The sequence below is a fragment of the Protomyctophum parallelum genome (assembly GCF_964188405.1).
Source record: "Protomyctophum parallelum genome assembly, chromosome: 12".
In the NCBI taxonomy this organism is placed as follows: Eukaryota; Metazoa; Chordata; class Actinopteri; order Myctophiformes; family Myctophidae; genus Protomyctophum; species Protomyctophum parallelum.
In genome coordinates this window covers 30,124,717-30,142,108 of record NC_139712.1, presented here as the reverse complement: position 1 = coordinate 30,142,108, position 17,392 = coordinate 30,124,717, and the positions used below count along the sequence as shown (strand labels likewise).

The following is a 17,392-nucleotide window of genomic DNA, read 5'->3' as shown; positions in this document are numbered from 1 at the left end:
TATTAAGTCGATGCAGCTTCTTGCCTTTGCTCACTTAAAAACACAAGCGGCATAAATGAATCGCTGCCCAAAGAGGCTGAATTTTAAGTTAGAGAGGAGAGTTCTTAATCAGCTGCCTTAATACTACCATATAAGGAACAATAGCACTATGCATGTTTTGTTAAATAAACATTAATAATACCCTTTTCACAGTGCTAAACTGAGTGAGGCGGCCATGTTGGGGACAGAAAGGCACTAATAATGATAATAAATCAATGTGCGGCCCTCTGGTCAGACAAACAGACGCCAGCGCTGACCCGACAGTACCAGCGCTTACCAATATGGCTGCTTAATGCTACTGCATCTGCTGCTATGGTAATGCATGCCGTGCCTTCACCATGTCAGCGGACCCACAGGCTCCACACCCCAACACCACCACCACCACCCAGCAGGTAGGCAGGGAGACTAGGCAACTGTGCATTAGTAGAAAAGCATGCAGAGGAAGACAGACAGCGTGTAGAGATACTGGGAGAGATGGAACTGGACTCGGGAGAGAGAGAGTAGGAGTGAGAGAGAGAGACAATAAGAGAGAAGGAGCACGAGAAACTGTGTAGAAATAGAAATAGAGAAGGGAGGTTGATAAAATAAAATAAAACGAAAATAGAAAGCAAATTCATTGATTGCCATTCTGTCATTGCCAGAAAGAAGGGCTTGCCAGAGAAAGACATGGTTATCAATCCAAATAACAGAATGCGATGCTAGGAATGGGCGTTGAAAGACAGAGGTGTTAAAAAACAACATCTGAAATGTGTGTCACTGAACAGTTATGCTGGGACAATAAGCAATTTTGAAGTATCAATAAATGGAAGATTTTCATAAAATAATTTTGGTTTTATATTAATTAAAAATGTCAAAATTCAACAATATATATTGTTACCTGAAACAGTGGTTTTGCTTTACATATACTGTAGGCTAGTACATTGCAAATGACAAATGACTGCTTGAATTTCCTAGCATCGGCAGCAGTGTTGGCCAATCAAAGTATCACAGTATCAGTGTTTGGGCAGAATGTAAGCTTTCTTTTTTCATGCAAATCATAGTTTTGTTTATCAATCTCAGTTATGAAAAAAATGGATAAGCTGGTCTCAGGCTTACTGAACAGACATGCAACTCCATTACCGAAAGCATTGACGAATGGATGAGGGAGGATGCAAAAGCCAAGCTTTGAGGATGAGGAGCACAGAGGAAATGAGTGACGCTGTAGTTATGTAAGTAGGGCTGTTAATTTACAAAAAATGAATAAAAAGTTGGACAGGACAGGCATGAGGTTAGATTAATATTGGGACTAGATTAGTAAAGGTGATTTCTATTCATGGATGAGTCATGTGTTCTTGTTTGATGAGGCAATTTCCTGCATCCAGTCTATATGGAGTTAGTTTTGGCCCGGCATCTCACTTGACAGAACTAAACCTACGTTGCGGGACCAGAGGAGAGTTGTGTGAGCTTGGTATTTGAGTGAAGCACGAAATGAAGTGAAGCACTAGGATGGTACCCGTCAAGACTCAAGAGTGACGCAATATCAAAATGGTGTCCGTGTGAATATGGTCTACGGCGAGAGGGTTAGGTCAGGTGATGTATCATAGGAGGGATAGTTTAAACTCACGGTGATCACCCTGTCTCCTACAATCAGAGTACTGTCTCGACTGGCTGCCCCGCCCTCTGCGATGCGCGATATGTAGATTCCCTGAAAAACAGGAGACAACAAGTTCACAGTCCGTATGTTAATTTACATGAGAATACAATGTTGGAGCAGTGGTTATATTAAAACCAAGAAAGAAAGACATGCCATCTCTGTTTTATCTTGCCCCATCTGCATGAAGGCGGCGCACTCTCGCGGGATCTAGCACCAGTAAGCGTCACCCAGTTAGGAAACCATTTGAAGGATTTGTGTAGCATTTCACCTGTAGTGGATATATCTTATGCTAAAACTCATTACTTTTGAACCCATATATACCCAGGAATGACAGGGCCTTTTTTCTTACGCTTTATACCACAGGCTTTTAAGAGTAGCAGCTGATATTAAGATGTCATCGGTGTACTGCAGCTTGCAATTTGAGATTCACCAAATTGATAGTAGGAATAGTTGCTGTTACAGTTGCTCTTTCCTGGACACCTCTCTGCCTCTCTACTAAACCAGCCATAGCAGGTGGGTGGGGGTTGGGGTTCCTGGTGCAACAGGCAGCACCCAGCTGAATCACAGTGCTAACTCACAGCCCGTCTACAACTAGGGGTTAGCAGATGGTCAGTGAGGGGACATCCTCCCACGACAGCACAACCCAAATAAAGACCTCCTTTATTCACACTCATTAGTGCTGGCGGGGGTCCACAGGTCATTTTGGAGGAGGTGTTTGGACAGGGACAAAAGACACAAATGTGTTGCCATGCCATGTGTTTGTGAAGCAAATTAAAAACATATGAAATTAAAGAAATATCAAATAAATTATGAAGGATAATCAGGAGGCCCTGGCACAAGGTCCTCATTAAAAAACCCATGAACCCGTCTCCCTCGTTTCCCCAAATAGAGGTTGCACAATTTGTTTATGCGACGTGAATGAAAACACCCTGAATGCCTGGGGCCTAGCTCATCCAAAAAAATATAACACAAAAAAGTAAACATGCAGGGACCAAGTCTACTGCCCAAAACTCCACAGAGCAAATACGAAATAAAGCAATAACTTGTGAGGCACTTCATCGACTCAAACTTTAAAAAAAGACAGGTGAAGACTTTTACAGACCTGTCTAAATCATAAGTTTATGCGTCCTTTTCCTCTTTGCAGGGCTCCCCGTGTTGCGTGTGTGCTGAAACAAGCCTGTTGCACACAGGCCAGTGCTCAGGCACAAATATACACAATCCCTGCCCCCCACCTCTTCCCATTCCAGTTACAGTGGGCCTATCGAGTGTCAGGGCTTGCTATTCATATCTCCGTTGCCTGGGGGATGGCTTAAACCGCTGGGTGGCTAGAATAGATGGTGTGGAAATGGCCTGACATGGCTAATGCCCTGGCCACAGTAGGGATGGGACGATAATCGTTATTATCGTTTATCGCGATAAAATAAAACAACGCTCACATTAATCGTATCGCAGTGATTTTCATTTATTGTGAAATCGTCCTCCGACATAAATTAGGATCAGTTCACTTTTGCTCAGCTGTATGTATCCTATACTTTAAACGCCTGCATTCCCTTTCCCCCAAATGTGAAATCTTCCATTACTACATCGCGCTAGTAAGTCTGATCTCTCTTTAGAAGCGTCAATATTGGAACCGAGATGAATGATGAAGTCAGAAATTAGAACAGAAGATCGGCGTTCTGATCAATCTGTGCAGAAGCAGCGTAGATTCAGAGAAAATAGGGGGGGTCATAAACAAGGAAGTGAATGGGTGCGCGTCCACGCGAAACAGGTCGGGATGGGCTAGCAACGGCCGTTTCCAAAAGAAATCCCGTTTTATATCGATAAAAATAAATACCTAAAAACGTCCCCACACATCCTTAGCACCCCACGGTTTTATTTGATGAGGTGTGTGGACATCCTAGGAATCACACGTGTTAAAGCATTTTGATTATCGTGCGGTCATTCTGGCATGACAGTCTCATATCGTGCACTGTACAGTCTTGGGACTGCCTACAGGAGGAGAGGTTAGAATATGACACCATGTGTACAAGGTCTTCCACCAAGCAGTCGCCAATGAAATATGTAACAGCTTGTTGAGAGAAAGCCCACGTGTAACTCCTACAAGTAAGTAAGTCCTGCCCTATGGGCCACCCATGTGGCCCATAGGGCAGGAGCCTATCTCCTGTTTCTATAGCATGAGGCAGCTTGATGTACAAGTAGTGCACTGCACGGCTAGAAACATACTACTTCATCATTTTAATTAATCACACCACAATATACTAGAAATTCATGATAATTGACAAAATACTTTAAACTAGCTAGCTTTAAGTATTTTTATTTCATACATTTAAAAAATACATTATTCAAGTATTTATGAAAATGCTTCCTAAGGTAATAAAATTGAGTGTAAAGGCCAGCCAAAACCTTCTTCACTATGTAAAATGCTTCTGCCACTAGCAGGAGGGAAATTGGCGACATCTGCTGGGCCACTAACGGGAAGCTGCAGGGAACTTCCGCTTGAGCCTCAAATTTGAAGACCTCTGCCTTGCCTTGTCAACCTGGTTAATGTGCCCCATGTCTCACCGTGTCGCCCGTACGGTAGGCCGTGGAACCCTTGCCTCCGGCTATGCTGAAGCCCAGGCCCTTGTCGTTGCGGATCAGGCAGGTGGTGAAGCGCTGGCGAGGGACACTGGCAGCACCACCGGGGCTGTTGGCCTCCAGGCAGAACGGAAGGCCGCTGCTGCGTCTCTCCCGGGGGAAGTAGTCGTCCTCGGGCCGCAGCGGCGTGGTGGTGATGGCGTTCTCCGGCTCCACCATGCGCTCGCGCAGCACCGACATGGAGACCGTGACGCCGGAGCTGCGGAGGGCCTCGACTGCTGTGTGGTGCTCAGCACCGTTGAGGTCCACGCCGTTCACCTTGGAAATAGAGAGAGAGGTAAATACGATAAGGTTCAAGGTCCTGAGATTGAGATGTTCCTCGGCTCGGATCGACGGTGGACTTTACCTCCAAGAGTTTATCTCCAACTTTGACTCCTGCTCTGGCAGCTGGGCCCTCCTCAGATACTCTGGAGATGAAGATTCCCTGGAGAGATGAAATATGTATTGTTTAAAAAAAAAAAACATCCACAGTACTTTCAAAACAAAAATCCAATTTACTAGGGGTGGAAAATAAAATCGATTCATAGATTAATCACAAGGCAGACATGGACGTTTATGAATGAATCGATTCACAAAATTCACAAAAAATCGAGAATTTTCTTTAACGAAAGCTGCTTAATGTTTTTGTTTGTAGTGTAATAAAAGATAAGTTATCTAGAGTATCTGTTTTTATTATGGATCATTAGAAAGAACTGTTTATTAGTCACACAGTGAGGGGGAAATAAATCAGGTATTGGAATAAAGATGCATCCTTCCTGATGCATCAATAGTCGATTTAAGATCGGAATGGGAATATAATTTAATAGTCAGTTACCTAGAGATTTCAGCCCCTACTATATACTAGACCAGGCACTGGTCTACTCAGGAACGATGCAAGTCGGTTAACCCGATAAATAATGCATAATACGGGTCTGTGCTCCATGGCAGAGTCCTCACTAGGAAATTAGGATTTCTTTTTTTTTTAATACTTTTGGCAGGATTTGCAGACACCCTGATCATACCTCATCGTCTCCTTTGTATGGAGTGGATCCTTTCCCCCCCGCAATGCTGATGCCCAGCCCACCTGTCTGCCTCAGGATGTGCAGGTTGTGCTGCGAGGTGAGGACAAGAGAGGCCGTCAGTGAAACTAGTGGTGAAACCGGACCCGAAAACACATCCGCTCAACTCAGCAAAGGTCAAGAAGGGAGCGAAACCCACAAAGTTGCATCACAATTTGGGGGAGTTAAGGTGGTTGACGAAAAAACGCCGCTAAACAGTGTGCAGGGACCTTAAATGTCCATCTTACTGCCGGTCTTTATAAAAGCCAGTTACTTACTGGCCATGCAAGAATGCAAAGCATTATTAGTTTTAACATCTTCAATGACTTCAGTGATGCTTAAATTGTGGGAGAACTCTCCTTCTGCCCATGAGGTGGCGCCAATGTTGGGGAAAACAACTTGAGACTGTGGACATAGACAAGATAACAGGTTTGAAGTCTACAAGTCTCTCAAGACTAATCTCAATTTAAGTGGATGTTTTGGATTTCATGTCTTTGCTACATTTTTGGACAACTGAGAAAAATGAAAGCTGCTGCCAAGTAAACATTTTTATATTACTATGTCTGTGTATGAAACCACTTAATTGACATTAGTCCGTGAGCATACAATGACACACACACACACACACACACTGTCTAAAGACCTTTAGCTAAACATAGAGGCTAACCTCAAACAGAACACATACTGTACATTGTGTAGTGTATGTATCGAGGGGGAAAGGACTTTTAACATAATACTAATAACACAGATTGAATAACAAGCCGTGAGGGTCCTCAGACTGAATATATGTGTATGCTGGGATGCGCGCAAGCCATGCATAATGAAAGAGTGGGAGAAGAGTGGAGAAAGAGTGGAGGAGATGAGGATCAGGTGGAAGGAAGGGGAGTGTATGTATGTGGGAGACATGGGGAGAGGGGGGGGGGGTGCCGAGTCCTGGGCGTGGGCGAGAAGGCTGTGGGCTGCTTATAGTAGCGTAGAGACATTGCCATCTTTTCCAATCAACAACAATTGCCACGGCGGCCATTTTGCTCGTACGTCATAACAGGAGAGGGTGTGGTGTGGGAATGACATGCGAGCAAAGTGGCTTATCGTGTGAATATGGTCAAAGACATCCTGTGCATTCGGTGGCAAATTCTCAAGATGTTTATTGCGCAAAAGGCACAGCAGGCTATTAATGCAGAGATCATGATGCCAAGCTTGCAGGAACACAATCATTGAAACTAGAATTTCTTATTTAGAATGTATTTACCAAACTATATTTTCTCTCAGATTCAGTAAACTGAACCAGTACACAGAAGGTTAATGCCTGAGTCATTACAAGTTATTGTAATGATATTGAGAATGATACTGTACAGTATGTATTTTATTATTTGACACCAGAAGTAACCACCCAGCACTTTATATGGTTAAATATGGCTTATTCGTTTTTCAACTCAAACAGACACTTTGACAAGGCTACAAGCTATTTTAAAGGGGTCCCTAAAATATTACTAAAGCCAAGCATACCAAACAAGCATATACCGAACTGCTGAACGCACACATGTTTCAATGGTGAAATGATTCAACAAATTTGGCTGAAAGTGAGGGCTTTTTAGATTGACAGCTTTCATCACACAATTGTCTACAAATATTGTCGGGCACAATTGTTTCAGTCAACTTGTGTGGCTGGTCTTGGTTATCAAAATCAAATAAGTGACATTAAAATGTGAAAATGTACAACCCTTGTGAAAACCCACCGCCATTCAATACAGTATCATGAGTTTACAGATGACACCAAGAACCTCTCTTTTTACCATTTTAAGTGGCAGCTTTCTTCTTGCCATGATGATGCTAATGTACAAAATGTTTTTTGGCTATTCAAAAATAACAGATATAGAAGCTCGCAGCACTGCGAGAACTACTGATTTCGTATAGGCCTGAGGTCTTAATGGGTTAAAGATAAAGAGGCTGTGACGAGACAGACACACAGACAACAACAAAAATAGCCCATTATCTACCACATACATTTCTGAACGACTGAAATACATATGCTCTTCTTTTGGTTGGCAGCTCTGTTCACAAAGTAAACATGTATGTCTGTCATGCCCAGTATTAAAAACATAGCATAGTTCTGCAGGCACTCTCTCCATCACCCCGCCCACAACCAGCCAAATTGTCCGGCAAGGCCACACAGCCTGGATGAGGGGATGAACAGGGGGCAAAGAAGGATAAGCGAAAGGAAGGGAAGGGAAGGGGAGTGCGTAGCGTCGTTGAACCTGGGGTAGGGCTGATGCCTTTTACCGTGTTTCCCAGAAGTCAAGAGGGCAAGATGAGAATTATCATCTGCCAGCTCTCATCAGTGCACTGGATCACTGTGCATACAGTTGTCCTTGGTACAGATGTCCAAATTATTTAAAATGTTAATCTAATGTTTAAATCCCCACTTACGATTAAAAAATAATAAATAGAAATATTACAATTACATAGTAGTCACACCATCCCAGGTTCTACCATGCTGGCCGCTGAATCAATGAGTAAGGCTGAGTGTTTCCCTGATGATTGGCTTGGATTAATCATGGATTTCTGTGGGTTGTTTTCCCCCACCTGAGAGCAGTTTGAAATGGATGAGTGAATGGATTGAGTGAGTGAGTAAGGGACAGGGACAGACAGAGAGAGAGAGAGAGAGAGAGAGAGAGAGGGAGGGGGGAGAGAGACACTGGATGGGAAAGAGAGTAGGTACAGACCTCTTCCTCCTCAATTCGAGCAGGTTCAATCAGCAGATTATTGACTTGATCAAATGACACCCCCTGTTAGGACAGGAACCAGCGAGAGGCATGCGGATTAGTGAGGCCAAAATAAAGTTATGCACACACGCGTACTCAAAACAAAACAAAAAAATAATTATAATTGCAAAAATCAAATGAACAAAATGTAAACAAAAAGCACATCCACACACATACACACTTCCAGTTAACCTCACCACCACGCAAAACCACACACTCCTTTTGTTAGCTTTTTTGGTGTGGGGGGGGCTTTATAATTTAATATATGGGGGACCCAATTCAAAGTAAACCTCAACCCACACTCACTCCCCAACCACCAGAAGTAAAATACAGGCAGAGGTGGAAAGATGAGAGCCATGAGTGAAACTACCGCAACCATTGAAGTATAGAGAGAGATGCATGAAAAGTCAACCAAAGCCTCCCATAACGGTGTTAACCAGAACAAAGCAAGACACAATTCCCTTCAAGTGGAAGACACTCAATTATGCCAAAGGACTACACTTGGATTAAAGAAAATATAAAAAATATCATCTCATGACGTATGCCCTAAATATTGTGCGATGTGTGAAAGGAGCAAACGCTAGAGAGCTTGTAGTCTGTTTTCGCTGTGCAACATGTTTCTTCTATGGATTCTTCTGATTCCAAATGACTGAACTCAGTCATGGCGACTGGGAACTTTAATCCAGTAATAACAACAATAAATAAGTCATGAAAACAGCAGATTATGTCAAATTGTCTGTTGCAACGCACTCCGTGAAGCAATCTTCCGATAATATGAGCTCTGATTATGTTCAATAATAAACCATAACACACATCAACTTTTTGGATCTCAACATTCCAACTCTGCCAGTGAACATTCTTGTAGGTCTGGAAGGCTGCCCGCCACCCAGACAAACCACACTAAACCAGAGAATATTAGTTGTCAGACTCAGTTGTAAGACCATTTAAATAGCAGGCAGAATCACCAAGAACTAGAAGTTAAAAAACCTGTTCATAGAGCACCCAAGTCTGACATCACTGCGACTAGAGGGCGCCATTGCCCTGGGTCACAGCAGTTTATTTTTTTGAGTGGCTGTGTGTGGCTGGGTGCCTGGGTATGAGCACGAAAATAGCATGGTTGTTTTTTACCACCTGTGTGCAAACTAACACACGCACAAACACAACTGTATGTATGTATGTGTGTGTGTATATATATATATATATATATATATATATATATATATACACATGTATATACACAGTTGTGTTTGTGTGTGTGTTAGGTTGCGCACAGGTGGTAGCTATTTTTGGTATGTATATATATATATACATAACAGAAATAGCTACCACTATATATATATATATATATATAGTACAGTAGAGGGTACAGTAGAGGGACCCCCACACGGTAACTGTCATTTCTCAACCATTTCGGAAGTGGGGCAGCTCGCCGGAATCGGCCCAGCCCACGGGGCGCGTTTCTGGATGTTCCGGGGACCCCCCCCCTCCAGGGGACTCCCCGGGGACCCCCAGAGACCCACACATGGTAACTCATTTCTCTACCCTTTCAGACGTGGGGCGGCTCGCCAGAACCGGGCCGGCACCCTGTCTGTGGTCCTGTGGGTCTGGAACTTCCCACAGTTGCACCACTTACTTCACATGTGTGTGATTATTTTTATATTATTGGATTTCCCATAGGGCTGTGATTCTCAACCAGTGGTCCAGGGACCACCATTCTTCAGTTTTAACTCAAGAGTAAAATTATTGTTAAACATCTGCATTACTTACTTTACAAGAAGTAAATTGGAGAATGCAGAAGAATTGTTATTTTTTATCAACATTTGCCAGTTCTCTCCTAAGGTACCCCCATCAATACAGCATGGAATTGTGGAAAATCTTCCATTGTGGAAAGTCCAACGACAACAAAATATTTTAAGTCTTGGGTCTGTGAGGATAAATCTCATCAAATGGTGGTCTGTGGCTCTAATGAAAAATTGACCTTGATATGAAAAGGGTTGAAAACCACTGCCATAGGGGAATCTTAGATCACATCATAAGAACTGTGTTCCAAAAATAAACAAATCACCCCAGAAGGTTTACTCATATGGATATGAATTGACAATGAAAAAGTATTTATTTTTACTCAGACGTTATCAAATGTAACTCAATATCATACCTGACAAATTGACGGGGTAGTTAATTTTTGGAACATAGTTCTTCTATGACATGATCCAAGATTTGCCAATACATATGGAGTTGATTCCAATACAAAAAATAACGCTGTGACCCGAGGCCCATAGTGGGACCGACGTCAGGACTGTGGTACTCAATTTGTTACAATTAAACCACTTAAAGTTGTACAATTCTGCAGGATCAGGGAACATATAATGAGCTTTGATTATTATTATAATGCTCTCTATATCGTTTCCCCGGTTAGGGTGATGAATCAAACAGATCTCAGTTAAGCTTCCTGGTGACTGGTTATCGTCGATCAGGAAATGTATCGTCTTATTTCTGAAGCAGATGCCACTCCCTCACCACGCATACACACACACACACACACACACACACACGCAGGCACATTTCGCAAAGTTAACAATGCAGCTGCTGGGCAAAAATAGCAAGTTCATTAACCAATTGAAAAAATATATATATCAGGAGAGGGTGCAAATGATATGGCGAAAAGCGTAGGACTGAAATGGGCAGGTGTGAAACAAGATGAGCTGGAAGTCAGCCCACAGCGAGCAGAGGGGAACGGGGGGTGGGGCATCGTCATTTGACATCAGACATAGAATTAATTTCGGGCATAACATCTGGCAATATGAACAAAGCACAGTAGTAGAGCTCGACATTATGACTAAACCGGCATGTTCGGCATTGCAATACAAAAATCATAAAATGTCCTCCTCGCAACATTGATTATAACTTCAAGCATCAAGAATAGCATACTAGGTCATTTCTTTCTCGTAAGTAAACACACCTCTTTGTTATTTTATGTCTAAAGTGACGGGTGATGTTGAGTTTATGAAGAGATCAATGATAAAAGATACACTGCCACTGCCACTGCCACTCGCACACAAGAATGGTCATTTAATGTGAAGTTGCTTCATATTTAAATAACCTCTCTTGAATGTGCAAGTGGGCACCAGTGTGTGGGTATTTTTTGTCATTGATTTCATCTACTGCTTGCCGCCTACACTCCTGCTTTTAAAGTAGTTTTCACTGGAGCTTATGAAGAGGAAAGTCAGTAATGATGTATCTGGTGTGTTCGTGGAGTACATAGTGGACACCGTGTCCTTGCAAAGAGGGGGAGAGAATGCCAAGCTTTGAGGGAGATAAAGTTGGCAGGTAAAAAAGTAGCAGAGCAGATTCGCAAAGTCAGCTCCCAACAACAAAACTCCCCATGGCTTCTAGAGCGGCAGGGCGGTTGAGAGGAGGGGGTTGTTTATTATTCTGCACAGTGACCCTGCATGCACCCTGCATATCCCTCCTCTCAGTCAAAGTGCTTAGCAGGACACTCCAAACCAAATGCAAGGTGCAAGGCGGTAGCTAGGGCTTCTATGCATGTTAAGGGTTTGCATAGAGGCAATGAGCAAGCATTTGCTAATTCAGTATACTATCAGGGGACAGATAACTAAAAGGACACTATCCTTAATATGGTGATGATTTTAACGTGGTTGTTGTGCGGTACTGTGTACCCATGGGGTATGACTTTTTCTAAGATGCAATAAGACAGACTGCCATTATGTTACTAATTGGCATTATACAGTATACTGTATGTATGCATCAGGTGGTGCAGTGCTATGTCAAGACACATCCCAAGACACATCCCAGTACGTTGGTTTTAATTAACCATATACCGTATATAAGGTTTAAGTGGTTAAGCAATAACATGATTCTGAGAAGGAACATTCTCTAATTTACATAAAAAGAAGGAACTTTACAAAGAAGGAACATGCTCTAACCTAATGTAAAAGAAGGCACAGGCGCCTTCCTGGAAAAAATACTAAATCCCCCCAGCTCTCTCCTTTACCTTGACTTGACTGTTGTTCACCTGGAGGTGCCGACTGTCTTCCAGCTCCGACACCTCCCCCGCCCTGTGTCGGAGAAGAGGTGTGACGTTACACTCCTCCTCTTCATCCTCCTCCTCCTCCTCCTCTTCCTCTTCCTCCTCCTCCTCCTCCTCCTCTTCCCGGTGACCCTGGACAACTGTCTGGATCGGTGTGTTGTTGAGGCTGTCAGGGTTGAAGCCCTGCACAAGATGCAAAACGACAAGCAAAAAAAATTATCTCACGAGTGAAAGGTTTTGCTGGGCCAAAGGTCCCAATATGCAATTTGTGAAACAGCGTATTTGCTTCCATAGGCGTCTGAGCATGACCTTGAGAGCTTGTGCAACATGCTTCCATAGAAGACATGATGCTGGCTTCTATCTGTGGAATTCTAACGAGTCGTGTGATTGTGAATGTGATTGAGAGCTTGAATCCATGCCTGCAGCAGCGCGGCCACCGTCTCGGGCTTGGGCAGCTTGGTGATCTTGAAGTGCTTCTTGTAGTGCGGCGTGTCTTTGCGGATCAGCCGCTGCTTCTCCATGGGGAAGGACGGCTGCTGGTCCTCGTCCCCGCTCCCCTCGCCACCGTCGTCGTCCTCGTCGGGAAGGCCACGGATGATGGGCTCTTCCGCAAAGTGCACGGTGGGCTGGAGAAGAGAAGGGAGCTTCGGTAATTAAATATATAATATACTAGAGGTTCACACGCCTTTGGCTCGCCCACATCTAGCTTAAAAATATTTAAAATAACTAAACAAGTAACTAACAAAAACATTTAAAATCTACTTCCCATCATGCACCTGTAACCAAACATGCCTTAAAGGAGAGTTTCGCACAAGCTGTTTCTTACCGTATATGAAGACAATAAAAAAAAAAACATGCAGAGCGTTCCATACCAAATTAGCAGATTTACCGTCCGGGTGGATCAACCGCTAGAACTCTTATTCAATCGCGCGATTTGTTTTAGTTTTAGTTTATCTGTTGCAGATGATATGACAGGTAAGTCCATGTTCTATGTGGGCTGATGTTAGACCCCTGCTACGCCTTTCTTAAAGGACCAGCGCCCTATATGTTTATTATTTTTTTAATAATTTTTTTTGGTCAATTTTTTGGTGTGTGTGAAAGAATACATATTCAAAGATGAGCTCACATTTTCACGATTAAAAAGAAATAGCAGATCTGCTGATCTACATCAAAAATAAGGTGCTTAAAAGCTAAGGTGACACAGAGTCCAAGTCTTAATGGGTCAATGCAGTACGTAATCATACTACTTACAGTGTCACTCTGAACCAACACTGACCTCAATGTACTCCACCTCCATCTCGTCCAGCTCCTCCTCCTCCGGGTGGTTGTGTCCGTCTAGCTGGTCCTCGGCTGCTGTAGCAGCTGCTGCTATGGTCACACCACCACCCCCCCGCCTCTCCTCATGAGAGTTGGCCGACACGGTGCTGTTGGAGGCCTGGGAGTCATGGCTCTGGTTGGACAGGCCACTCAGACGCTTCTCCTATGGAACCAAATGCCACTTAGATAAACACCGTGAGCTACTGCTAACTAACGAGTCATTTCTTACAATGGCGGTCTGGGAGTGAGTGACCCGGATGTGAAAACATGGTAACCTGCCCTATTCTGCGTGGCACAGCTAACTTGCCACCCTGTAGAAGTCAATTGATTAAGTATGTCACTAGTCATTCACTTTCACTTTAGTGTCACTGATGCACTGTTTAGGGACATACATGTGGCAAACTTGCACTCAGATACAATAAAACATTTTTATGGACAGTCCTGTGATTATATCAACTAGAATTTCGCGGGCCTGCGGCCCGCTCATCCTCGATGCATGGCAAATGGGAAGAAGGCAATAGCGGGAGGGCGATGCGAGTGCTGAACTGTACCCCTTTGTACTGTACTGCACTCCTTAGTATTGTACTGTACTGCACTCCTTAGTATTGTACTGTACTGCACTCCTTAGTATTGCATTGCACTGTACTGTACTGTACTGTACTGTACTGTACTGTACTGTACTGTACTGTACTGTACTGTACTGTACTGTACTGTACTGTACTGTACTGTACTGTACTGTTATTAGTGTTGTTATTATTATTGTTGTTATTATTATTGTTATTATTACATGGATTATTGTTCTGATGTGAGCTTGTTTGTAAATGAGTGAGTTTACAAAGAAGCTTATTGTTATTATTATGATTATTATTAGTAGTATTGTTATTGTGATTGTTATTATTACATGGATTCCAAAATTGCTAAATATAAAAATACATATATTTTATTATTGACATTTTTACAAACAAATAAATAGGCTAGTTACAGTAGCTGCCCACTTAAGCACCCTGACCACTGCAACAATGACATTAGCACCCCTCCCCACCCCAAGGATGGCCTATAGGTCAGGAATGTTGTTTTTCCAGTTCTAGATGGGAGATCATTAAGATGCTGCTCAGCTGCTGCATCCTGTATTAAGATGCATCCTTACTTCCTCCCTTTCAAGCAATGGAATTTAATTGAATGGCTGGAAATGTACCATTGTTTTGTCTGTAACTATATACCCCCTTTACCCCCCGTGGCGCCGGGCCTGCAAATCCAAAATTAGTGTTAATATTTCCACAGCCTAATTACTAAAGGATAAACTATCAGTCTTCTCCGAAATCTGTCAATCTTTGTCAACTCAGCACGTGTTGACAACGCATTGTAAAAGTAGTGTGAATATTTCCACAGCCTAATTACTAAAGGATTGTGACTGTGGGGTGACAGACATACAGTCTGACATACAATAGGCTACACGTGTGCACAGTTAATAAACAATGACCTAATATGTCCAGAGTTCTTAAATTAACATAGTTGGATTTTAACAGAAAGACAATGCCATAAATCAGTCAAAGTGAGTGACAAACTCAACAGTAGCACACAGCATGCAAGGCAGCGATGCATGCATGCAAACATGTTTCTCCAGCTGAGATTTAGTGTCTCCATCTCTCTCTGGAAGAGGTTGCACATGACCTATACGGCCACACTGAGGCGCTCGAACCCAAACACATGAAGCTTCAGCTGACACAAAACAACACCACGCTGTTTGTCCAAAACACACAATAACTCCTCTCCCACCGATGTCATGTGTTCATTTATCTTTAGCCATATGGACTCCATTTGACCCAAATCAACACCTAGCCTGTTTGTCCAAAACACACTATCACACTAGGCTGTTGAGCTTGCGCAACAACAGCGTGTTTCACAAAAGTCATATTTGTAAAGTAAATAAGACATTTGACTAAATGCAATGTAGCCTATGTTAATTCTGGGAGCGTGCAGAAATTATTTTGCATAGAGAGATGTGTGGTAAAAGTGTGGTTCGGTCGGAGATATAGGACGGATAAACGGCCATGTGCTCGTGTACCCCCTGTCTATTAGGGTAGCAGGATAGTCAGGGTGCAATCGCAGTGTATGTCTTCTATGAATAAAAAATAAAACTGACAGTGGATGGTAATTTATTAAATTTATGATTTATCAGTTGACAGTGAATTGTCAAGTAAAATGTCATAATCGTCCTAACTAAGGGTTAAAATGACCAGCCACAGTCAAAGACCATTTGACTGGTGGTCATTTCCGGCTCCGGGGACAACCCAGACATAACACCCAGACATAACAAGATGTGATATTCTGTGTACTGCACCTGTGGGTCAATGGACTCTGCATCCCCGTCAGGTTTGGATGTGTACGCTTCATTCCTCCTCTCCTCGATCACTTTCTTCATCACCTTCAGCTCACTGGGGTGGGGTGTGGCTCTGCGCTGAAGGCCCTGGGGTGAAAACAACACATTTATATTAGAGATATAATTCAGTACAGACCTGACCAGACTTGTAAATTCCTTCTTGTCAAACATAAAGCAGATGTTCCTGTAGGGCAATGACAGCGAACTGTGAAAGATGAAGTGTGAAGACATGTATTGATCATCAGATGTGATGTGGTAAATGGTGCATTAACTGCATTTATATAGCGATTTTATCCCAGGCGTTTTATAAAGATTGTGCATTACATTCACACTGATGGCGAACCATGCAAGGCACCAACCCTGTGAGTGCTACAGCGTCATCCGGATTTAGAGAAGTTTATGCAAAACAACTGAAAATGTTTGAAAGACATAAAATCTCTTATTCTTTTTTTATTCTCTATTGCCCAATGTTACTCCCACAATGTTTACTTAAAACAGCATTTGTCTTATACAAGATGATGTCTGGCAGCATATGTCTATTAGCTTGTCTTATGTTTTGTCTCATGAAATATGAATACAAGTAAAAAAACAAACAAAAACAAGAGTGCATAGATGAAAAGTGACTTTGAAGTACTGTGGGTCCTCACCCTGCGCTCCGCAGCGGCCTCATCGTCCTCTTCCTCGGCCTTCGTCTCCTCCTGGAACTGGATGACCGACACTCTGTTCAGGTTGCTGTCCGTCCAGACGTCGTCCACACTGTTCTGAAGCAGGTTCTCTGTAGAGGGAGACAGACAGAGGCACGTTGGACGCAGGGATCAAACCACTGAGAACTGACCATTCTGACCTGAGATCAGATTCTAAAAATGTCTGTTTGAAAATGACAGTTTTCTGAAAAAGCTATGTTTCTATGTCAGTCGTTCTTCGATTTTTCTAAAATAGCAGACCTACAAGCTCGTAGCGCGCCACTCTGTGGCACGCTATGAGCTTGTAGATCTGCTATTTTTCAATAGCTAAAGCATAACATAGTGCTAACACCAAAAGGGGTTCCCGCCCAAAATGGGTTAATCCATGGAAACGTCTCATGGTGACACAGGCAGGAGGATGATAACAACACAAAATTCTAAATAATTAAAGCTGAACAACAAAGTGCATTGGATAAGGCGCTATATAAATGCACCATTTACCATTTTAAATACTACTCCTACTACTCACTAGGGCCGGAAATCTCTAGGTAGTAGGTACTGATTCAATTCGATTCCGAGGGCTAAGATTCGATTATAAATCGATTACAGATGCATCAGGATGCATCTCGATTCCAATACATGATTTATTTCCCCCTCACTGTGGGAGTAATAAACCCAGTGCTTTCTAATAGGCATGTAACGATATGTCGTATTATCGTATATCGATATATCAATATTAATCCCGACGATACTAATTGATTTATAAAAATAAAAAAATCGATTTTCCAAAAAAAGGGGGGGAAAGGGGTGGGGGGCTAGTGATTTATGGTGTGTGTGATATGAAATGTGAGCTTGA

The 17,392-nt window shown here is 42.8% G+C and overlaps 1 protein-coding gene across 1 annotated transcript in view; it reads right to left on the bottom strand.

Annotated features, from left to right (window-relative positions):
• Positions 1–17,392, bottom strand: part of scrib (scribble planar cell polarity protein) — a 113,912-nt gene that overhangs the window by 37,542 nt on the left and 58,978 nt on the right. Inside the window, exons 12-21 of the mRNA XM_083777743.1 lie at positions 16,501–16,628; positions 15,815–15,940; positions 13,433–13,636; positions 12,576–12,782; positions 12,121–12,339; positions 8,070–8,132; positions 5,311–5,400; positions 4,656–4,733; positions 4,235–4,567; positions 1,643–1,723 (exon numbers count right to left, since the gene is read on the bottom strand). Of these exons, the coding sequence (XP_083633869.1) occupies positions 1,643–1,723; positions 4,235–4,567; positions 4,656–4,733; positions 5,311–5,400; positions 8,070–8,132; positions 12,121–12,339; positions 12,576–12,782; positions 13,433–13,636; positions 15,815–15,940; positions 16,501–16,628 (1,529 nt within the window). The remainder of the gene's footprint in view (positions 1–1,642; positions 1,724–4,234; positions 4,568–4,655; positions 4,734–5,310; positions 5,401–8,069; positions 8,133–12,120; positions 12,340–12,575; positions 12,783–13,432; positions 13,637–15,814; positions 15,941–16,500; positions 16,629–17,392) is intronic.